A 24,892-nucleotide genomic window follows, 5' to 3' on the forward strand; every position below is an offset into this window, starting at 1 on the left:
TTCCATTAAAATTCAGTGAATTGTAATCAATTTCCATTCTGAGATTTCATTTGCTACATCCAGGCTACTCTACTAGCAAAAGAGTAAGGATAGCATTCTAGAAGAGCTGAAAATCAAAAACTAGAACCTTGTCTCAAATAAATAATGCAGGAAACAGATTTTGATTATTTTGAGAAATTTAAGAAAAAACCAATCTGTCAGGATCTTTCTTTTTGCAGACAATTAAATTGTATGTGCCAGCCTGAGAGTCTCATTAAAACCTCAATACCCTTATGTTGCTGCAGGGCAAGAACAAAATGTGCCAGGATGACACTGACATGGAGATGCAAATCAGAGACACTGAATTCAGGAAACTAACACTAACAAGGAAGAATCAGAGAAGGAGCAATGTCTATAGGACACTGGAAAGATACCATGGAGAGGGAGTAGATTCAGATACTCCGCTGCTCCTTCTCAGAGTGTCCAGAGGGTTCTGAGTAGCTGCCACTTCTAGTGCTGGCTCTGATGCACTGCAAGGTTTTCAGGCGAATTATTGTTCAAAGATGAATACAGGAGCAGAAGTCTGCATTCTCCCAACATTGTATTTCTGTCACTTAGAAAAAAATGTTGTCTTTAAAATGTTAATAAATTTGTTTTATTTTTAATTGTTATTATTATCCATAATATTTTAATAATTTCAAAATTACTAATTATTTACTTAATAAGACTCAAGAAAATCAGTAAATTTCTCCTCTTTAGTTTATTGCTGTAAGCTACAGTCAGTTCAGGAAATGGAACTGTTGGTGGTTTCCTGTGATATCAACAGCTGCAGCAACTGCAGAGGACTAACAAATTATTTTCATTCATCTCTTGACAGAACTGTATCACAGAGAAGAACAGGAGGAAGATGGGGGAAAGAAAAAAGATTTTTATGACACGTTTTTGAGCAACGGACACTCAGAAGAATGGCACTAGCCCTCTCCTATAATCTTGGAAGACCAGAAAGCACCTGGTCATATTTAAATTAGTATTCAGCTTGGCAATTAAGTCTACATTTACCACAATTCTGATATACAAAATTAATCAGGCACAGAATACAAGGAGATTTGTAATCCCTTTTTTAAAAAAAGAAAAGGAAATGAAACACTGTAAGAACTTTTAAGTCCTGTAGCTTGTCAGTACTGAAACACTGCATAGCATTTCTCTATTCTTCTACTTCAGAAAACAAAGCCACTCAAGCCTCTGTTCCCAGATGTTGTACAGGTGACAGAAGGTAAATGGACTTGGAATATTGGTTTAAATTTTGGCTTAAAATCAACTGATTTTAAGGCAGGAGCATCTTCCTTTAGCTTTTCTAATATGTACATTACCATCATTCTTAATCTGCTAAAAACATAGCATGTACTCATAGGATATCATCACAACGTTAATTGTGATAGAACAGGGCAGGCTGGCTCTTCCAAAAACAACAATTGAGCCCTCTAACAATGCTCTTCTTGTTGATAAGTATTGAGAATCTAAGTTGCCTGTGCATATAAAATTTCTCGTCTCTTCGGAAGCCTGGCACTCTGCATCCCAAATGTGTGTGCAAGACTCTTTACCTGTGGTCCATCAGGCTCTGAAGAAGACTTGAACAGATTCCTTTGCAGTCAACACGCTCTCTGCTCTCATTGGGTGGGAGGGGGAAAGGATGCAACATCACAGATTGTTGGTTGTGGTCCTAGCAATTTTGAAGTACCGTTCTTTAATCAGTATCTTAAGGTATACTCCAGATGATCACAATTTCCAGGTAAAAAACTTTAACCAACCATCAGGAAGCAGTTTTAATACTCATGGGATAACCTGTCTGCACTAAACTGGTTAGCTGACAGACCTATAGCATTCTCATGATTCTCCAGAGAGAAGTGAGCTCTCAAGTGCCCTCTTTTGCACTAGTATGAGTTCCTTCAGTTATATACAGAAGCAGTGGTGAGAGAAAGCGTCCCAGTCCAAAGAAATTAGCTTCCTCATGCAGAAATTCAAAAGTCCATCCTGGAGAACCTGTGCACAAAGATGCCACCCTATCACAGTCACTGCAGCTAGTTGTTCATGCCAGAAATTCCGGTATGTACATGGAAGTAGCACATCAGCTGCAGCATTCACCATGTCTTCCAAAGCAGTCCTGCATGGTCTTCTTCATGCATTCTGTGTCCAATATGTTTACATATGTTGGTAATTAATGATTTTCTCTCCATCTGCTTATGAAATGGGCAGCTATGCAATCAGAACAGAGTTCTCCGAAGAGAAAACGTGATTGTAAACATTCAAAACCAAGACATATTTTGAATTGACAAAGCTGCATGAAATGGCAAACCAAAATAGTTTCTGGCTTGGGAGTTGCTAAGGAGAAATGAACTGTTTCCTGGCAGCAGTCCATTCCTTATGGTGTACAGAACTCATGTCAGCACCCACAAATCTTGGCACCACACACAAATACCAGTGAGTACTGTGTGGATGTAGATAGGCTTAGTACCATCTTAGACATGTAATACAAAAGGGCAGGCCATAGGCAGAGTGACAAAATAGTGTAAAAATATAATAAACTTACCGTGTTGCTTTAGAGCTAGAAGGATTCATGGTAATAGATGACCTTGCTGCTGTTTTAGAACTTACTGAATTCTCAGTTAAGGAATAAGAGCTGTCTTCATGTAACTAGGAATAACAGAACCAGATGAATTAATCAGTCCAAGTTTACTTTCTGCTCTAAACAGGTCTGCTAGAAATCCAGAGTCACTGAGGTTTATATATGTGGTAGTTAGCAAATCTTCCTCCAACTACGTATTAAGCCAGTGCCCTTAATCAAAACATAAAAATGTTACTTTCTAAATAAGTAAAATATAGATCCCCAAACTTGATTCACCCACAGAAACCTGGTATCTGAAAATTGAGACAGACTGCAAAGAAGACATGTTTTTCTAAACAGGGTTAGGACCAGTTTAACAGTTCCCACTGTAATCAGTGATCCATCAATTCCACTCAAACAGATACAGGAAATTCCTTGAAAATCATGCAGTGGAATAATTAACCACTTTTAAACAGCACTGATTTTTCATTTGTTTTTTGTTCTTTAATTTGATTGAGCTCCAAACATAAATTAGTCAGTAAAATTACTCTTCCTTTTACCTGAATATGTGCTTCTTGCTTAGTCATTAGAGATACTACAGGATTTTCAGGACAGGTCAGGGCTTCTGGGGGTTGTAAAATGGCAGGTCTAATAACATTCCGCAATTGACTTTGTGACAAGGATCCTTGCAAAATACAAAGACAAAATATTTAAACAGAGACTTTTTCTCCACATCTAATTCATACTAATGTGTCTTGCCTCTTTAACTGAAAACTTCAAAGCATACTTAAATAACATTTATTGTTATTGTTTCTGTGGTATATATTCTAAAAAAAAATAATACCTCTAAAACACATACAACTCTGCTGTGACACCAACTTATCAGGATAACAGGGTGATGCATTATATAATATATACATATATATATCTAAATAAAATATATATTTATATTTAGAACCTAAATATATATTTGGACCTAAATATAAATACTAACCTATTCATATTTAGGTTCAAACAAATCAGTAGTGTTTTGTGTTAGACATGTCTTCCAGTATTTCAGATTTAATCCTGCACCTGCAGATGCCAAGGGGGGCTCTTCATTGACTTCTGAAACAGTAGAGTTTTATCCTTATTCAGTCGTTTATTAGAAATGTAGGATTTCACTATGCAAGGCCATATTCATTCCACTCAGGAATTAAGTAGTCAGAGCAGAGGCTCAGACCAGAGCTCACAAGATATTTACACTGTTAAAAAAGTAATTGATGAACCTCACAAAGACACTTGGCATATTACTCAGTCTACAGGAGAATTGACATTTTTATCTCTTCTGTATCCATTAAGAACATCTTTGTGAAGCTATAGTGAATAAATAATGCAATGGTAATTACCTTCTTTTGTAGTTTTGACTTCAGTGTTTCTTCGAAGGAGAGCTGAGGTCATGAATATGTTGTTCTTCTTTACTAAAGAACATGGAATTAAAACTTAATCAAAAATGAAAAAGTTTAAATTATTAATTAATGATTTTGTAAGTGCCCTCCCTCTCTTACCTCCCCCCCCCCCGGCTTCTTTTGGTATTATCCAAGCAATATCTTAATCTTAAGTATCATGGGTCTTAAGTACCATGGGTTTTCTGGCTATGCCAGAGATACAAGTCTTTTGGATATGAACAGATGCTTTAATCTCAAATCTTTCTTCAGCTTTCAAAACCAGGAAATCATGCATTTTTGCTGCTGGTTTGCAAAAGCCATTGAAATAGCAATACAACCTTGTCCCATCTCATGCCTTTTTAAAATGAGTAAATGAGACCTAAGAACATGGAAATAAATTGATGTACCCTGCCCTGTTCTAGTCAAAAGGCTTTCATAACTTACTGCAGTGATGGCATTGCACTCCTGATACTTTCACTGTTTTTACAAAGACACAACATGCCAGCCAGAAACATGCAAGTAATAGTAAACATGTACCATGTCCTATAAAATTACACACAACTGATACTCTACACATGATCACTGCTTTTTCATTGCAGGAAGAATGTCATTTGTTGCTCTAACAAAGCCCCGTAAGATCCCTTTAGAAATCCCTTACATGAAAGTCTGTCAAGGACCTGATCCTGACAAGAGACAGACTAGGATTTCAGACCATGCTGTCTTCCCCATTCTTAGTAAGTGGGAGAATGCTCACAAGGTCACTGGTGAGATGGAAGACAGGTTCCTGGGATAAAAACGACACTCCTATAGGAACAACTACTAATAAATTGCAAGCAAACTAATTCATGTAACTACTTTAACTTCATTCTGTGTTTTTTTCAATTACTATTTGTACCTCATGCAGTAAAATGCCTACTTGCAACTTATTTAAAGATTCATCCCCAGAAGTGCATGATTCCCTAAAAACAAATTCCAATAACATCGTGCTACCAATCCTCCTAAAATATTCCTTTCTCCTCTTCACTACACGCCCAGCCCAATCCTGTCCAGATCTGTCCTACAGAAAAAAGAACTTCTGCAGATGTCTTTATTGTAGCTAACTACTTTTCTACACAAATATTTTATATTTTAATATATTTATTTTTATTATATATATTTTTATTATATATATATTTTATTATATTTTATATTTTATATTATATGTCGTTTTTTGTTGGTTTGGGTTTTGTGTTTGTTTGTTGTTTTTTTTTTTTTAATTACCTGGCTGGGAGGGAGGGAAGGTAGGAAGGATGGTAAAGGAAGATGATCTCCCTCTTTTCTGAGCAAGTTTTGTATCTGAAAAGACAAGAAACTGACATTATTCTTTTTATTTGGAGCAAAGAGATTAATTTTAAGGCTAGCTAATTTCATGTCATGTCTTAACTGGCAGCAGAACAAATTACTATATGCCATCTACCAGCTTTCTGAAGTAGACCACTAGATTATGTTTATACTGCTGAATCAGAGGGGTCTCTGAGGCCAAGTGCTATAGCCTGGTTCAGGCACACTGCTTACAGCCACTCTACAGTCTACTCTACTCTACTCTACTGTCTTGGAGATTGCCTGTTAGAGAGGTTCAAAACAGAACCAGGGAGTAAGCTACTGGTTAATAGTGCGACCAGTCAAGAGAACTAACACTCATACTTGCTCTAGTACCCTGATTTATTTTTTGATGTAGGCAAACTCTAAAATTTCTACCATATGTATGATTTTTTGTACTTTATTTTGATGTAATTTTCAGGGTAAATCCAACATAGATTATCTTAAATCCTTTTAGCTATGTTTAGGTGTGTCACAGAACTAAATAAAAATAAAAGCAAAAATTAAAATAAATATTAAAAATGAAAACTATAAATACAAATATAATTTACACAATTAATGCCTAAATCCTGGAGAAACTTCCCAGTTCCTATGCTAAATAAATACAGTAAAAAAGAGATTAGTCCTACTGCTTAGTAGCCTTCAGTGACTTGTCTGCATTTCCCCTGAATATCATGGAATCAACACACAATCCTTAAAGGGACTTTGAGGTCACCTGTCAGCTGGATAGAAAGAGGGTCCCTTTGGAAAACTGCTTTACAGTTTCAGGGTTTGCTCAAGGAACATTGATCTCTTCCACAAACCAAGACATCTCATTCCTTTCCAGCCCTCCTCCTCCACTGACTGTGTGAGCAACTCAAAGAAACTGTATGAAATCTACACATTTTTCAGTATTTTATACAATACTATGTAAATATGGGAAAACAATTTATTTTTACTTTAAGACCTTTTTATTGGAAATTACCATCGAAGTTTATATCAGTGTTTAAGTCTTCATTTCTACAAAGCAGAAACATTTATTAAATAGGAAAATACCTTCTCTTCTTTACCAGGTAAGAATACAGAACTATGGTAATTAAAACATGATTGGATCTAAATAGCATACCTGTATTAGACAGTGAGTTAGACTTCTGAAAAGTAAAAGATGATGATCTTGCACGTTTTCTGGAACAACAGATGAAATCTAAAGAAAGTTAAATATAATGTTCTGCGAGTACAGATTTGCAGGTGATTTCAGCATAATGTTATTATACAGAATTAAAACTTGAACACAATAAATTCTAGGAATGACTTACAGGAACAGCCTTAAGGCAGTACCTAAAACCAAAAGAAGGTCTTAGAATCTCAATCAACACCTGGTAGAAAGCCCTAGGGAATCTTCTTTCTTTCTTTCTATTAAGTTCAGGGGACCTAAAATCAAGCACTTAGAATCAGATTACAACAGCCCATAGGCTCAGAGGATTTTAAATATGAGAAATAACATTATGCTGTGGCCAAAACAAATAGGAAAGGGCAGATAGGAGCAAATGTAGCTGATGAATATACTTGGCTCCTTTTCAGGGCTTCTGGAGTTCAGCTTTTTGGTAAATATGAGAGGTAAGAAGCCAAGAATTCTTGAAATAAGACAGGGGAATTTACATTAGGACATAATAGGTGGCTCTACAACCTATGTAGTCTAAGTCTACTAACAGGAAATTTGTCCTGGCTCATACAAAATAAAGGTCCAAACACTATTTTCACAGGCAACAGTCAGATCCTATGAATAACTCAGTGTATTATTATACTGCTTCAGTGAGGTGGTTATTACCATTTTCAGCTTTGCAAACTGGGTCCTCTGCCGGCCGCTGGAAAAAAAATATAAGTGTGGAAAGGTCAAGGAGAATAGAACAGCCATTTTCTAGAGCAGGACACAAGGTACATCAATCCAACATATACGTATTAAAAACAGTCTCGTATTTGCTTTCCACTATTCCTTGTTCTATTTTGATCCCAATTATTACAAGTCTTAATCTGAGCTAAAAATTTGATTTACTGTAAGGATCATTGTTTATAGAATCCTCATGTCTCATCATTTTTGATCAACTGTGCAAAACAAAAGTTTAAGTTTTTACCTTCAAAGGACGGTCCTTCTTTTCAAACACAAACGTTGGATGGGCAAGCACTGATCTCTCTGGAAAAGAGATTATTTTTAATAACAATTCCATAATAGCACTTCTCAACTGTAGTTCTAAAAGCGGTATGCAGCAACAAGCAAGACTTTATCTCTTTGTTACAAATGAAAAAAACAAAAATTTGCAGTGATGCACAACACAGTCCATAAATAAAATGCTAGTCCACAAATCCCAGTGCAGGTTTGGCATAACAAGAGTCCACACAGTCTGGTCTTATTTTTTTTTAATGCTTGTTTTAGCTAAAAATAAAAAAGTTCCTTTAGCCTTTTCAAACAACATGTCTGATTATGTAGTCTAAGCAAACTTCAAACTTGCAGTGGATTTCCATCAGGATAACAGAAATGATTTATGGTACAACATAATTGTAGTAACTGCTTGGTTTTTAGACCCCATTAAGCAGTACATTTGGAAATCATATTTTCTTCCCCTCATGTTCTGTATGGTGTTCATGCTTATGCCCCTAAGAAATCAGAAATAATACTGCATTTAATTTTGATGGATGTAAATTTGGACCATTGCTACCATTACTGTAATGCTGCAACTATGTCCAAAGAGCCTGACAGCTTCTACCCATTTTTTATAACATTCACTTGCTACTGTACAGGATCCTGGTTGTGCTAAGTCTCTTGTTCTCCTAGCCAGCATCATTTCTCTCTTCCAAATTCTTCCCTCAACTTTATTTCTTATGATATCACAGTATCTATTTTGAAATCAAAGAACAGAGATGGTCCTCAGGACAGACATCCTGTTTCTCAGACACATCAGCTGTACCTGTGCCATTCCTGTCAAGGGCTTGTCTAAGATCTAACATGTTCCTGAACCCTTATCACAAAGGATAATTCACAACCTTCCAGTCAATGTTCAGTTACATTCCCTGAACAAGGACGGTGATTCATTCCAAAATTGTCATCAGAATTTTTTTTCCTAATATCAAGTCTGACACCCCTCTCCCCTTCCTGCAATTTAAGTATGTTCCCAGTGGACTTGGGAAACAATGCATTCCTTTCTTCAAAGCACTTGTAGATGTTCAAAGACTTAAAAGTCTCGCCTCATTTTTTCTATCTCCTGAACAATTATATCACTCTGTCTTTACAGGCATATGTTCTAAATATGATTCTGGTTGCTCTTCTCTGGACTTACTCCAATGTCACATGTGAAGTGAATCACCCAAGACTGCACAAGAAATGCAACTAAAACCTCACCAGTGCTACGTAAAGTGGAAAGATTATTAATCATTTTACATATGCCATTATTACTACTGGTTTCCCATCTCTCATGTCAGTTCTCCCCCAGTATCTCATAAGCATGGTTTTGTTGATTCATAATGCATGCATTAGCCACAAAAACCTGTGGATACAAAAAAAAAAAAAAAAAAAAAAAAAAAAAAGTTTGATGTGATTTGCTCTTGACAAATTCATGCTAGCTGTTACTTTACACTTGATTATCACCTACATGCTTACATCAGAGTGAAATATTAAATACAGACTTTATGTATTTATTTATTGTATAAGAGAAAAAAGAAAGGAAGTATGTCTAACTTTTGGAAATACAAAATCCAGTATATTGAGTCACTGAATGCTTATGTACGTGTTTAAGCATTACCATGCTTAAATTAAGTGCATAAGCAGTATAAGACATATAAGAAAACTGTATGAAGTGAATGTCTAATGTCAGTTTTAATGCATGTGTACAATATATAAACATATGAAATTCTAGAGATCTAAATCTACTCTCATGCATAGCTCTGCATTCATTAGATATGACTGAAAATAACTTTGGATACTTGTTCTTATTTTTTTAATGAAACATTTTTAAAAATACATACATGCTCCGCACCAAATTTAGTGTTGATTTTAGAGTTCATTATTTTTACATCTTCCTTACATGACTTCTTCAGGCTACTCATTTTACTAAGAATGAGACCTTCATAGCTTGTGCAAGTCTAACAGACTACCTTGGTTGTCAGAGTGAAAGAAACTTCTTTTCACCACTACCACCATTTAATCACCCATTTATTGTGCCAAAAAATAAAAACAAAAACAAAAACAAAACCACTAAAGAGCAAAGAATCAGATGCAAGTATTTTCTTAGACCACCACATACACAAGTCTTAATAGTTTGAGATGTCTGTAATTGGAAGTCAAAAGAAACAACACAGTTCTAGGCATGAGATATCTGACCTGCTCCAGTTGTGTATGTTAGGAGATGAATGGTGCCCTAAATGCATGTATTTCTCTCCATGGGTAATGAAGACAGACTAGCATGATTACTGAATTATATGACCGGCCTTTTGCCAGAGAAATCCTCCACTTGAGATCACGTTGGCTGACATGTTACAGAATGCATACCATACCCTATTTTTTCGGCCAGGGAAGTGGTTGAGTCACCATCCCTGGAGGTCTTTAAAAGACATTTAGATGTAGAGCTTAGGGATATGTTTTAGTGGAGAACTTGTTAGCGTTAGGTCAGAGGTTGGACTGGGTGATCTTGGAGGTCTCTTCCAACCTAGATGATTCTGTGATTCTGTGATTATACCAAAACATCTGTGTGAAAATACATAGATTGTTATTTTTACCTTGGCTTGCCCACCTATCTGTGACCAAACCACGCCAGCATTGGTATCAGTTACTTAAAGGTTTAATAAAGCAAACATTAACATAGAGGAATTAAAAATCACTATATATATGTGCGTGTGTGTGTACATATGTTCAAATACTGGCAACAATTAAGAAAAAAGTAAACATTGTTAAAATAAATGCTGCATGTATGTAAGCTGGGGCAAAAAGCAAGACACTATTATATAAATCCAGTAATCTACAGACACAGCAGTAATAGCTCATAGCTTTGTCATTGTCCCTGAAGTTAATTTTGTACTTACATGGGCATTATATGCACAAAAAGGACTGAATTTAGCAAACTTGGTATCCTTAACAATGAAGATCTGATTTGTCCTTAATAGGGAAAGCACAAAAAAGCTCACATTGTTCAACTCCAAAAAAAAGATTATTCTCTGTCACTGAAAGTTAAAGAAAATTTCTTTGTGTTTGCAGCTGGTGGTCCATGACATGGCATGAGATGGAGCAATTCCACTGCTATTCACTAGAGGGGAGTGGCACACATAAACAAAAAGTATTTCATTGAAATATAATTACTCAATGTAATAGGCTTTTTTCCTGTCTCCTTAAAAAAAAAATAAATAATAATAATTTTTAAAAAAAAAGCATGAGGTACTTCTATTCCTATTGAATGAAGGAAAAACTCAAAAATTAAAGCACCTTCATATTCTCCACAGTCTTATCAAAGCCTACATGCTAGCAATATTTTTAAAGGTACATTTGCTACTCTAAAGCATGGAATTAGCAGAGTCAACTCCTGTGAAATAAAGAACTGAGTTTCTATCACAGAGTTATTTTTTGCTGGAGTTAAAAGGCTGTAAGGAGTTTGCAGGAATTAGGAAAGTTCACTGCAAATTAAACAACAAGTAACAGTTTTAAACCCAGAAGTCACTAAAGAAAAAATCACAACTGCTTGATTTCAAAAGAAAAATGTTTAGCTAGAATATAATGGTATCCCATAAAGACAAACATGCATATTTTGATCTTGCAGTAAATACAAAAAAGATACATTCCATCAACTGCTTTAGAACCAAAGGGTAAATTTTCTTGCTCTAAGGATACTTAATCAGAGATTGCTGACGCTGCCACAGTTACTTAACATTTTCAGAGAACTGTGTTGCATCTATCCAAGAAAAACGAGAAAATATTTTTGTAATTCCTGGAAAGTATTCCACGTAGCTCATCAGTAAGATCCTCACTCCTCAATGAGGCCATTCATAACAGAGCTTTAAAAATGTATTTGTATTAGCTATGCATATAACCTTTGGATCAATTTCCAATTATGTTTTAAACTTTTCAGATACCTAAACACAAAATATTTGCAGCTAACCCCCAAGGAAAAAGCAAAGCAGAATTACTTGTGGATCTAATACAGCATCAAAAAACAGCATCAAGGAGTTACCACAATCATGTCAACATGCTAATTTTAACACTGGCGAGCAACTCTGTGTTTTTCTCCTTGTTTTTCTGACTTAAGGTTGCTGCTGCCAGGGTGGACAGCTGTGTGCTGGGAGAAGGAGGAGAACCGCTTTTGCAACCTCCTCTCCTGGCAGAGGCAGGGGGCACCCAGCCAGGCAGAGCCTGAGTCTGTCCCGGGGACCAGGCAGCAGCAGCCAAGGCTGGGTGCAAGCAGACACCAGGGAAATGGGGTGGGCTGGAGCCGCCCCTCCTCTTTGTCACCAGCAGGACACAGACAGACAGAGGCTGGCTAATGCCTGGTTAAGACTGGGCCGCTCCAGTCCTCAGCAGCTTGGTACTTCTGGACAAAAAAGGCTGTTGGAAAAGTTACCAGAAAAACCTGCCAAATGGGCTGCCTCTGGCTGCTGGGACTGGAATAAACCACCAGCCTCAGCCAAGAGTCCAGACGCAGGACCTGTCTGCCTGCCCATGAATAATCACCAGGGATTGGGCTCTCTTTTCCTCGCTACAGTTCCCCTGAAGCTGCTGAGTTACAAAGGTCTTGGCCTAATGTTTTCTACATCTGAAGTTCAAAATAAGCCTGTGCCTAGAAGATACATTAGAAACGCCTAGTTCCCTTGGCTGAGATCTTATCTGCGTGACCTCCTGGCTCCGGCCTCCTGTCCTGTGCAGAAGCACTAGCAGAAGTGCTCTGGTCTGAGCGTCCCTACACAGAAGGTGCCTGGCTCTTCGGGCTGGTGCTTGCTCTGCTCTGCTCACCCAGTGCTGGGATCCCTGCCCCACCAGTCTGCTCAGCGCACTGCATTAGCACTGACCCTGCAGGTGACTGGTAAATTACACTGGTCCATATGCTCAGAGTGAGAATGCATTTCTTAAGTGGAGTTTGAAAGAAAATGCAAAGATGCATTTTGGGAGAGATAATTGTGCTGCCCAAGTCTAGGAAGCACTGGTCAGAATAATGTGTCAGAAATCATGTAAAACCGCTTTCAACAGCTTTGCAGGTATCCCAAGAGCCAGCACTGCCCATGAGGTGTATGTGTGTAGCTAGAATATAATGGTATATCCATATAATGGGTATATATGCCCATGAGGTGTATGAGGCCTTTGCTGTGACGTTCCACTCTTCCCTTCTATTGCTTTTACTTTAGAAACTTCAGAAAATATATGTTAAAAAAAAAAAAAAATATATATATATATATATATATATATATATATATAAAGGCAGGACACTGATGGTTTTCGCTATTTTAGAGTTATTATTATTATTATTGCTCCATCTTGCACAGAGAACAGATAAATGGTATCTAACCTTCGAGAACTAAGGACAGCATGGATACAATCCAAACCAAACTCTCCAGTTTTCAGGCAGAAGGAAAACCTATGTCAGTGCTATGTCTCTATTCCTTCCAGAGCAAAGCAAAAAAAAGCCAAAACAAAACAAGAGTTTAAGAGGGTAAAATACAGCATAAGGCATTTGTAATCTCAATAGAAGGTTTTTATTTCTAACTTTAAAAGCGTTATTTTTTCATGTTGAGATTCAAAAGGAAATAAACAGTTGCATCTTCATTATCTAACTTGCATGTTTGCTGCAGTTTGAAAACGTAATTCATATCCATACCAAATATTTTTGTATTTAAAGTTAGAAACCTATTATAAAAATAACAGAAAAAAAAAAAGTTACTTTCTCCTTCAAATTTGTGTTCTGTTCAAATTTATTTCATTGACTAGTGCTCCTCTCCAGCTAATTACAAAACTGAGTAGCTATATTTAAGGAATTAGGATTTCTGTGGTGTCACAGGTATGCAACATATCCCAGATTTTTGAATTCCTGCCCAGTGACTAGCCAATACCTACTTCAGCGACTAGTTAGCGTTAAGAAAGCTGTAACCAGTTTTCCAGTAAATTAACCAAGTACTTTTCAAAATATGGAAGTGTCCACACCTTACATTGTGCTCTGCATTTCTGCTTTCTATTAGGCTTTAAAATCAGGCTTAACTGAAAGCAATATGAGAAACTGTACTTTAAAGATTTCACTGCAAAACTAGCAATATATATATATTTTTTTAATGCTATTTGTCATTTGAGTGCCATTTGACTAGTTAGGTGGCAGGACTCTCATGTTTATATTGTTTCTTCCCACAGTTTCATACCAAGAATTTCTTTAAATCCCTAATGTCAATCCAGTGTGCCTGAGCTTTTATTGTTCCCAGAACTGTATGTATTATTTGTATAACTCTTTACAAACAACCAATCCTGACATCAGATATTTCAGGTTAGGTTAGCTACAAAACTGAATCCTTTACACCTTTTTCAGTTTTTTTCTAAACCTGAAAAAAAAAAAAAAAAGTAGTTCATAATTTCCTGTAAAGATGTAACACTGATGACAAAAGCTAATCCATAAAAAATTCTATTTCTCCCTAATTCCTTGAATGAAAATAATAGCTTATACCTCTTTGGGCTTTGTAACCATTTCATGTGGACCTCATAGGAAAACTTTCATTCTAAAACAGAAACTATAATTTTAACTTTGCACAGTAAAAAATGACAAATAAATGAATAAATAAATACTTAAAGATCATTTTCTTGATTTATCTCCGAATAATCTCACTACCAATATCTGTCCAACAAAACCTTCAACTGTGTCCAAACCTGTTTCGCTCACATCTTAGTAAGCGTTACACAACACACAAAAACTACTGCATTCAAATGTAAAATCAGAGAATCAAGTTACTACATTGAGAGATTTATATGATATATGTGATGTAGCATTAGCAAGTTTCTTCACTGATACACTGTATCATGAATTTCATTAGCTTTGTATATTTCCACTGTAATTTGCAAACTAAAAGTACAGATCCTTCTTCATTTTGATGTTACAGCTTAGGTTGATAGTTCCCGACTCACAGAACCCAAACCAAATGAAGTTAAGCAGTAATAGCATATTCTTTCATAGAAGCTATGTGTAACATTGTTTTATTTGTTTCATAAATAACTAAGCAGGGATATGCAATCTGGCAGGAAGTTTAAGGGAAAAATAGGTTTCCTGTAATTTGAGTTGTTACATTGCCAAAGGTAATTTTACATTACTGAAATACTAAGGAAAAAAAAAAAAAAAGAAAAAAAAAAAAAGGCCTTCTGCCATTTATGAATATAAGTTGTTCACAGCAATTACTTGAAAAAAATAAAAATAAATAATATGCCTGTTATTTTGTGGGAATATATATGAAGAAAAAGAGAAATATAAAAATAAAATAGCATATAAGTGGAAGGCATAGATCCAGAAATCACAGTTTCTTCCAAGAAAACGGAAATATTTTGACTATACCAATTGATGATCCATCCATTACCACTTTGCCTCAAGGACCATCAGACTTAAACTGTGTACTATTATGACCAATTTTTCTCCAATAAGCTTTAAAAACACAGAAAACTACCTGTACTTCAGATAATAAAACTGCAGTGTTGGGCAGAAGAGAAATATATACAAAGTATGGGGTAGAATGAATTAACAAAATACTTCGCTATCCAAGCTTAGATTCATGTTTAAATATTGTTTCCCTTTTTTAATATATACATAGAAAAAGACATCTGTCTATTTCCAGAGTTGGACCGTTTCCATCTATCTATTTTTTGGTGAAGAAATAGTAAAACGTTCTGACTAAGATCAGGGTTTTCCAAACTTGCAGTAGAACTGTGGTTCCAGTTTTATAAATACTCACTGAACTTTGCAAGATAAAGCAGAGTCCATTCACAGCCAAGTGAGAGTGCAACAAGGCTGGCAGCCAAGATCTCAGTGACCTCACTATATAATCCAGGCTACCCTGTGCCAAAACTTAAATAAGGAAGATGACATAAGGCAAAATAGAGATGTCTTAGAACACTACATTAGGCACAAGCCCAGTAAAATTCACCAATTTTAGGAGGTACAGAAAAAGCTTTTAAAAATTTCACTTCTCTGATCCTGAATAGCTTGGCTGTTTGTGGAAGCACTGAGCAGCTGAGAACTGTTGTGGAATGCACATGCATGACTGGCTGCTCAGCACCTTTGAAAAATCAGGTCACCTTTTTTAAGAATCTAAATACAGACCTGGAAACCTATTTTTAGATTTCCACTTATTATTACCCTTTGCACTTTTGATTTCTGTATATGAAGTACATTCACTACTGTATAGGACAACTCTCTCAAAAATCAAGATATTTTTTCTACCAATTCATAAAATTATTTTTAGTGCCAAGATGACAGGATTTTCCAAGCAACTTTGCATTAGATTTTATTTTTTTGCTAAGATATTTTGAGACATGATTGATTAATTTATTTACATCTAAATCCCTTCTACCTGCATGCTGTTTATTTTTGTTGTTGTTGTTTCTGTTGTTTTTTAATCAGGAACCACAAAAAAAAAATAAAAATCAAATAAATCTGATCCAGTCAAACCTTCAGTACTAATCAGAAGAGTTTTCCACTGGCAGAGATATAAAAGACCTTCTTCTACTGACATTCAATAAATATTTAACCTTTTATTTTTATATAGTCAACAGGTTTTCAGGTTCAGCATCTTAGTAATATTGCCAAACTTGTAAGCTAACTGAAAATTTACATTTAGAACACTCTTCTAGTGAAGAATGTCAGCGAATCAATACATTTGCAACAAGTACTCGTGAATTCTGAATTTGCAAAAATGTTCAACAGAATATGTTCTCAGTGACTGGTCCAAAACCATGCCAGAGTGCTTTATCTGAAGAAACAGCTTCAGCACTATTGAAGCATATAAAACACTTCAAACAAATGGAGATGAATTTTTTGTTAAACCTTTAAATGTATACTATATGTATTTCAGTGCTTGCTACAGAAGCGACTGTATTTCAGTGGTAAATGCTGAACACAGCACTGCACACTGTTCAGACTCCTTGTATTAAATATATTACCAAGCACATTGCTTTCCTGGGACTCACATAGACTCCTGCAAATTACAGCTTGGGGAAGTGATAGATTACCTCACACATTCCTGTTTGGATCAACAGTGAGTACATTGTCAAGTAAGTGTTTCATCATATGCAGGATGCGGAAAGGAAAAGTTCATCCAACTGACTATTGCAAAATAAAACTTCTGGAAGAATTTGTGCAAGGGCAGCTTTACTGTACGGTTAAGACTCTTGCACATTCTTTGTCATACAAATAGTTCATAACCCACATAAATAATTTCATTGTCATCAGTGAGAGGAACTATGATAGCAAGGATTCTTCATCCAGGCAAAGTTGTGCAAAATCAGGCCCTAACATTTTTAGGCATCTTCAGCCTCTCTTCAGTCAGTCTTCTAAATGCTGCAGAATCTAAATACAATTTTCTTGTTCAGTGTCGAAAGGGTTCTTCTACCCAAACAATTCCACTTATGACTCCTAACTTCACTATGGGTATATAGCATTCGATATGAAATTTAAAAAATAAAATAATTCTTCACTTGAGGCATGGACACTCAGCTGACAGCCTGTAAAAGGGTTTATAAACACAGTGTAGCACATCACACACATTCATCTCTGTAGAGCACAGTCCTCACCTTTATACAGGCAAAATGTAAAAGGCATTAAAACATCCAAAAAAAATCCTCCCCCAGCAATACTTAAACAGAATTTTTAAAGAAAAATGAAACCTTAACTGGCTTTATTTCAAACGCCTGAGTGAAGAAAATATTTTGGGGAGTGTTGTCACTAAAATGTAATTCTAGCAGTGATGCAAAGCCAGAAGTAACAGTATCACTAGACCAGCAGGACTGTGCCAAGGTACATAACCAAAAATTGTTTTATAAACACTGACATTTCCAACACCCTTGTACTCAGCATTTTTTAATAAATCATAAAAGCCTGTAAAATACAAATTGCAAGGGCTATAAAATCCATTGCCATATAAAGGTTTACCAATTTCAGGGCACTGTACCAATATTAAATTTCATAAATCCTTACAAAGTAGCATAGAAATAACACTCATGTTGTTTGTGCAGATAGTAAGGCTGTGACCCAACAACACTCACACATCCTTTAATTTGGGGCATATAAATAAATGGGAGTATGAGTGCTCAAACCTAAGCACAAACTAAAAGGGCTGGTTGATTGATTAATTAACTTAAACATGCTAAATTAGTTGTAGCATCACATAGACCTTGAAAGTGTACACTTCCCCCTGCTGTTTTTATTTCATTCATTAACCTGTGAGGTAGAAAATGATTGGTGGCATCACCTGCAAAGCGTGCTGAATATAAACACTTCTTTCTTTAAGCATCCCCTTAAAAATGTGATCGTTACAATTTCATTTGAGTCATTCTCAAATCCTGATCCTGCTCACCATGTAGATGACAGAGGATTTGATGTCCACCTCTGCAGTCCCGCACCTCTCGGATGAGCAAGGCTGGACCAGTTCTGCTCCCAGCGCCCCAGTGCTCAGAACAGAGTAGGGGTGGGGATGTGAGCACTTTTCCTATCCGCTGTCAGGTCCAGCGTTTTGGGAAGGTACAGGAAGTTCAGGTGACCAGGGATTCAAGACTACTAAAAGCAAGTAGAAACCGCTTTGGGGTGCTCTATTGATAAATCCCCAAACATGCATTACCTGGTACTGTCTTTTGCTCAACGGAAACGCAACTTGGAGATTTCTGTCAGACCACCACCGGGAACTTACAATAAAGATAAAACACCAGACAAGCTGTGTTTGGCATTGCCAATACCACTTGTCACACAAAACACTTTGTGTTAGCACTATCCCGTTCCCCATAAATGCCCTTCCGGGGGTGCACACAGCAGACATGCAAGAGCCCAGCCAACAAAACCTACCTGTGCAGCATCGTTCCGTGGGACTTAAGGGGTCACCGGGCCAGCCTCTTCGCTTGGCGAGGTCAGGTTTTGCCTTCGCGACGTGCCCGGGTCTGACTGAAACATCACAGCCCGCACAGGCGTGCTGCCTGCCTGCGTATGAAACACCCCTTTCGCACGCTGGAATGGGTTGGTTTCTCATTATGATGAAGAAGCACCTTCATACACACACATATATATATAATCGTATAAATGGGAACAGGGACTAGAGCTTTGGATTTGGTCTCATCAGCTCTCTCCTCGCCGACCCCGGCACTCAGGCGGGCAGAGAGGCCCCGCCGCCAGCAGCCCTCACGGCCGCCCCAACGGCCGCAGCGGCGCCTCCTGCCGGGGTGTGCGGCCGGCGGGGCCGTGAGGGGGCAGCCCGGGGAGCGCCGCTCTCGGGGACGGCCTCTGGGAGGGGACACGCAGAGCCCGGCGGCTCGGTGCCTCCGGGAGGGCGGAGCGGCTGCCCGTGGTGGTTATCGCCAACCGGGGGGGGCTCTCGGTGACGGGGCGGGGAGTGCCGGTTCGAGGCCGCCCTCCCCGGGAGCCGCCGTCTCCTCCGCCCCTCAGCGGGGGCCGCCATCTCCTCAGTCCTTCAGCAAGGGGCCGCCGGGAGCCTCGGGCAGAGCCGGCGGGCGCGGCTCCTGTGCGCGGAGGACACAAAAAGACGGGGAAATTAAATGCGAAGCGAAGCAAGCACGGTGTGTAATTACTCCCACGCTGGCACAAAGCAAATGCAGGGGAGGTGTCGCGGTCCCCACCTTGCAGATGCACTCTGCAGCACGTTTATGAAGCCTAACGTGAGTCGCTCGCTGGTCACTTAAGTGGTAACAGCCCCAAATTCTGCAGCTCCAGGGGCATCGTGCTGCAAGACTAGCGTTAAACTGCCTCTAATCCTAAAAGTTCAAGACATGAAGGTAGGAATTTGCTAAAGGTTTATGGGAACCATATGGCCAGTCTAGTTTCTCAGAACAGCTGGAGCAGATGATTTGCAGAAGAATATGCAAGAAGTCCAAGAGCAGGCGGATACTGAGTCATTCATCTTCATCACAACCTCGGTGTGCATTGGCGTGAATCCTGAAGTGTGCCATTTTACCCCAACTGCAGAATCCTCAGCCTTAACTGTTAGTACCGTATAGTTTTGTGAACTTCAGTTAGTTGTTCAGTCTCTGTCTAAGCATTGCTAAATCCTTAGCCTCACAGGTACATGTCAGTAAGTGCCAGAGTCATCTTCATTTTGCACAAAGATCTGTTACAATTTTTTAGTTTGCCAATATTCCATTTAAGTTGCTTTATTACTTTACTATTGCTTTATTACTGTTATGTGAAACAGTCCTGTTCTAGCTTCTGAACAATGTTTCATTGTTACACTTTTATCACATAGTCTATTCATCTTCTAAGACTGACAGTTCCAAAGTTTTCAATTTTTATTCCAGTGAGAGTTGCTCCTGTTTCTGTTGCAGCTCTCAAGCCTCTAATTCCAGAATATCCTTCTCTGGACATGGTGTTGTGGAAAAAGGCCATGGCACAGAGCTAAGTGTGATGTTTTCTGAATTATTTTTCATTCTTTCCCAAACATTTCCTAGCATTTCATTTATTTTTCTATCAGACTGTAGACCGAACAGCACTGTTAACGCACTGTTCATGGTAATGGCCAGTTATATTTTCTTGAAATTATCGATAGTTAATTTCGAATCCCATAACATATATTTTAAAAAGACTTTTTATTTCATCCACCTAGTGATTTGTCACTTGTATTATGTCATTAATCATACTAGTTGCCATTTTAGTGACTATTCACTTAACAGTGTGGAAGAATCACAGAATCACAGAATTTCTAGGTTGGAAGAGACCTCAAGATCATCGAGTCCAACCTCTGACCTAACGCTAACAGTCCCCACTAAATCATATCCCTAAGCTCTACATCTAAACGTCTTTTGAAGACTTCCAGGGATGGTGACTCCACCACTTCCCTGGGCAGCCTGTTCCAATGCCTCACAACCCTTTCAGTGAAGAAGTTCTTCCTAACATCTAACCTAAAACTCCCCTGGCGCAACTTAAGCCCATTCCCCCTCGTCCTGTCACCAGGCACGTGGGAGAACAGACCAACCCCCACCTCGCTACAGCCTCCTTTAAGGTATCTGTAGAGAGCAATAAGGTCACCCCTGAGCCTCCTTTTCTCCAGGCTGAACAAGCCCAGCTCCCTCAGCCGCTCCTCGTAGGACTTGTTCTCCAGGCCCCTCACCAGCTTCGTCGCCCTTCTCTGGACCCGCTCAAGCACCTCAATGTCTTTCTTGTAGCGAGGGGCCCAAAACTGAACACAGTACTTGAGGTGCGGCCTCACCAGAGCCGAGTACAGGGGGACGATCACCTCCCTAGCCCTGCTGGTCACACTGTTTCTGATACAAGCCAGGATGCTGTTGGCCTTCTTGGCCACCTGAGCACACTGCTGGCTCATATTCAGCCGACTATCCACCAATACTGCCAGGTCCTTCTCTGCCTGGCAGCTCTCCAACCATTCCTCTCCCAGCCTGTAGCTCTGCTTGGGGTTATTGCGCCCCAGGTGCAGGACCCGGCACTTGGCCTTGTTGAACTTCATGCAGTTGGCCTCAGCCCATCGGTGCAGCCTATCCAGATCCTCCTGCAGAGCTTTCCTACCCTCAAGCAGATCGACACACGCACCTAACTTGGTGTCATCTGCGAACTTACTGAGGGTGCACTCGATGCCCTCATCCAGATCATCGATGAAGATATTAAAGAGGACCGACCCCAGCACCGAGCCCTGGGGAACGCCACTAGTGACTGGCCTCCAACTGGATTTGGCTCCATTCACCACGACTCTTTGGGCCCGGCTACCCAGCCAGTTTCTAACCCAACGAAGCGTGCGCCAGTCCAAGCCAAGAGCAGCCAGTTTCTTGAGGAGAATGCTGTGGGAGACAGTGTCAAAAGCCTTGCTGAAGTCAAGGTAGACCACATCCACAGCCTTTCCCTCATCCACCCAGCGTGTCACTTTGTCATAGAAGGAGGTCAGGTTCGTCAAGCAGGATCTGCCTTTCATAAACCCATGCTGACTGGGCCTGATCGCCTGCTTGCCCTGCAAGTGCTGCGTGATGACTGTCAAGAGGATCTGCTCCATGAGCTTCCCTGGTACTGAGGTCAAACTGACAGGCCTGTAGTTTCCCCGGTCTGCCCTCCGGCCCTTCTTGTAGACGGGCGTCACATTTGCTAGCCGCCGGTCAACTGGGACCTCCCCCGATCGCCAGGACTGCTGATAAATGATGGACAGTGGCTTGGCCAGCTCCTCTGCCAGTTCACTCAGTACCCTTGGGTGGATCCCATCCGGCCCCATCGACTTGTGCACATCCAAGTGCCGTAGCAGGTCACCAACCAGTTCTTCATGGATAGTGAGGGCCACATCCTGCTCCCCATCCCCTTCCACCAGCTCAGGGTACTGAGTATCCAGAGAACAACCGGTATTGCCGCTAAAGACTGAGGCAAAGAAGGCATTGAGCACCTCCGCCTTTTCCTCATCTCTTGTAACTAAGTTTCCCCCCGCATCCAGTAAAGGATGGAGATTCTCCTTAGTCCTCCTTTTTGTGTTGATGTAATTATAAAAACGTTTTTTGTTATCTTTAACGGCAGTAGCCAGATTGAGCTCTAGATGAGCTTTGGCCTTCCTAATTTTGTCCCTGCACAGCCTCGCTACATCCTTATAGTCCTAATTCAACATCATTTCGCAGACTGACTGATTTAAGTAACCCATTTGCAATTGCTGCTGCTGTATTGTTGGCTCCTTTCCCTTCATCTACACTACAGGACTACTCAATATGAATTCTGATTTTTAGGTCAATAAACCAAGTGATTTATTTCTACTTCCTCTCCCTATTTCTTAGATAGCTTTTAACTCACGTTAATAGTTGTTCATGTCCCAAGAATTGGGACAAGTTATGAGTTAACTTGAGACTTACGATGTCTAAATAAAAAATAAAATAAAATAAAATAAAATAAAATAAAATAAAATAAAATAAAATAAAATAAAATAAAATAAAATAAAATAAAATAAAATAAAATAAAATAAAATAAAATAAAATAAAATAAAATAAAATAAAATAAACACTTTCTTCTCTTTGTATACTACATATTGATTTCTGCCACACAATGAATTACTAGAAATTGCATGCTAATAAATTGGTGATTATGGTGAAAATGGACTCCACAACCAGCAAGATTTTAAAGTAGGTATGTTTATTCAGCACTGGGTAGCATGGGGGGTAGTCCCACCAAAGTCCTGCACACCCCACTGCGGCAACTTGCCTCAGTTATATGCAGTAAAGGGTTACATATGCATCAAGTTTCAAAATGAGCCTATACATATGCATGACTTATCCCCACTTCACATTAAAATTAGTTCCACAAACTCATTTCCACAAACTCCTCCCATCTGCACGTGCACAGTGCCTTCAGTGCCTATATATTTTTTCATCATAACATTATGAAATTTATTTTGGATTAATTAAAAATAAACATTAATCAGGTTTGAATTAATCATGACATCTCATTAATGGACTGAATGTATTTTACTCTACATAAGAGAAGTTTACCAAAAGAGAATGACACATCTTGTAGATAGCTGTCATTTACATTTAAGCCTTTATGCTCCTTCTTTTTCTTCATTTTTGCTTTGCAACTGTGTTGCCCATTAATACTTTTGGTCAAATTAGCAGTCATATCTATAAAGCCTTCCTTATAATAAAGAGCATTATGCATTTGTAACTAGAGGAAGGATTTAGCTCAGATGCTTAAAGAAAGAATAGATTGCAGTGGAATGAGCTCAAGACCACATCGTGCCCATGTAAAACTAAGTATATTATTCAGTATTTTTATGTATTGTAAAGTTGTACATAAACAACTTTTGTTGTTAATTTTTACGAACTCACCTAACAACAGAAATAGGTCCTGGAATTTCGAACAGGACCTAACTTGTTACTGTTATTTCTGGTTTTATTATCTTAATAGTAAACCATCAGACTTTAAATAACATCAGGACATCTTTATGTGACAAAGGATCAAAAAGTTTTTTGATGAGTACAAGTTTTTTCATGGGCCACCTTTAAGAAGAGGATGTATGTGTTTTTTTATGTATCATAGTGTATAGCTGACGTTATGTTGCTTAACCACTAAAATGGAATATGGGGACATTTGTTAGTCTGTGAAATTCACTCATACGTAAGTACATTAAAAAATGTCATGAGCTGGATTTTGAGGACCAGAAAGGACCTCAGTTTACACCTGTAGTGTTTTAGCGTTATCTAGCACTCAAAGGGAAGTGCTGTGGGAAAGGCCCTTACAAAAGCAACGTACTGCTTAAGGCATGTGTAACTTTGCCTGAAAAAGCAATGTGCTCATTACTTTACATAGGTCACTTTTACCTTGAATGATCAGCCCCAAAAGAAAGGAGGGATATCTTCACTGATCTACTTCAATGAAAACTGTGGTGGTTTTACTTTGCTAGGCAGCTGAACTCCACCACAACCGCTCTCTCACTCCCCCTCCTCAGAAAAGGGGAGGAAGGAAAGGAAAGAAACAACTCACAGGTAGAGATAAGGATAATTTAATTAAAGGAAAAATAATTAGTAAGGGAAAATTATTAATAATTAAATAATTTAACTAAAGGGAAAGGGGAAAAATACAAAAACAACAACAACAAAAAGCAAAGGCCATATAGAAGTGCAGAGGAAAGAAATTACTCTTTACTTCCCACTAATGAGCAATGCTTGACCACGTCCTGGAAGCAGAACATGTAGCTGTTGTTCGGGAGGACAGACCTGAAGAGTCTGCCCTCAAGAGCCCACCCCTCCCGTCTCCTTCCTTTTTCCACCTTTTATTGTTGAGTGTGACGTCATATGGCATGGAATATCCCTTTGGTTGGTTTTAAACTATAAAGCAGGGAATATAGCCGTGCACTTGGCTTAGCTATGTCACAAGTTAAAGTCGTTATTTCTGCAGCCTCCAAATGGTGCAAGGTTTTGTTACAGAGAAAATAACTATGAACATGAGACCAAAGACATTATAATCTAATTTGAGTCTAACAGTTTTGTGAACACTCAATTATAACAAACAAACCCAAGTGTTTGCAATTAGTGTTCAATCAAAGTCCTTAAAATGCCTGTATGTGTCCTGCTGTCATTGGCACGGTCGGCACTCTCCCCTGCAGATCTGTTTCTCTCATTAAACAGAACCCTTGAGAATAGTGCAGATTTTGTGTGTGTCAGCATGATGCACTCACATGACTCCTACTTCTTCAAAGATAAACTCTGAAAATCCTTTTTTTTGACACGAACAAAGCTAGCACAATGCATTCATTTTAATTTTCAGATATACTCATCACTCAACCAAAAGGCACCAACTGCATGCTTCTAACCACTCTCCAATTTTTTAAATTTGAGCAGAGAATACCATTCATATCACCGTATCTG

The 24,892-nt window shown here is 38.5% G+C and overlaps 1 protein-coding gene across 2 annotated transcripts in view; it reads right to left on the reverse strand.

The window, feature by feature from the left end:
• RANBP3L (RAN binding protein 3 like) overlaps positions 1 to 18,822 on the reverse strand; it is a 41,550-nt gene extending 22,728 nt beyond the window's left edge. The window contains exons 1-8 of one of the 2 annotated variants that reach the window (XM_084504091.1): positions 18,393 to 18,822; positions 7,479 to 7,537; positions 7,175 to 7,211; positions 6,473 to 6,550; positions 5,269 to 5,343; positions 3,970 to 4,041; positions 3,142 to 3,266; positions 2,567 to 2,670 (exon numbers count right to left, since the gene is read on the reverse strand). In XM_084504091.1, the coding sequence (XP_084360217.1) occupies positions 2,567 to 2,670; positions 3,142 to 3,266; positions 3,970 to 4,041; positions 5,269 to 5,343; positions 6,473 to 6,550; positions 7,175 to 7,211; positions 7,479 to 7,537; positions 18,393 to 18,573 (731 nt within the window). In that variant the 5' untranslated portion in view covers positions 18,574 to 18,822. The remainder of the gene's footprint in view (positions 1 to 2,566; positions 2,671 to 3,141; positions 3,267 to 3,969; positions 4,042 to 5,268; positions 5,344 to 6,472; positions 6,551 to 7,174; positions 7,212 to 7,478; positions 7,538 to 18,392) is intronic. The other variant, XM_084504092.1, reaches the window with a different exon arrangement.
• Positions 18,823 to 24,892: the final 6,070 nt, after the last annotated feature.

This window comes from Aythya ferina (assembly GCF_964211825.1).
Source record: "Aythya ferina genome assembly, chromosome: Z".
Taxonomy (NCBI): domain Eukaryota; kingdom Metazoa; phylum Chordata; class Aves; order Anseriformes; family Anatidae; genus Aythya; species Aythya ferina.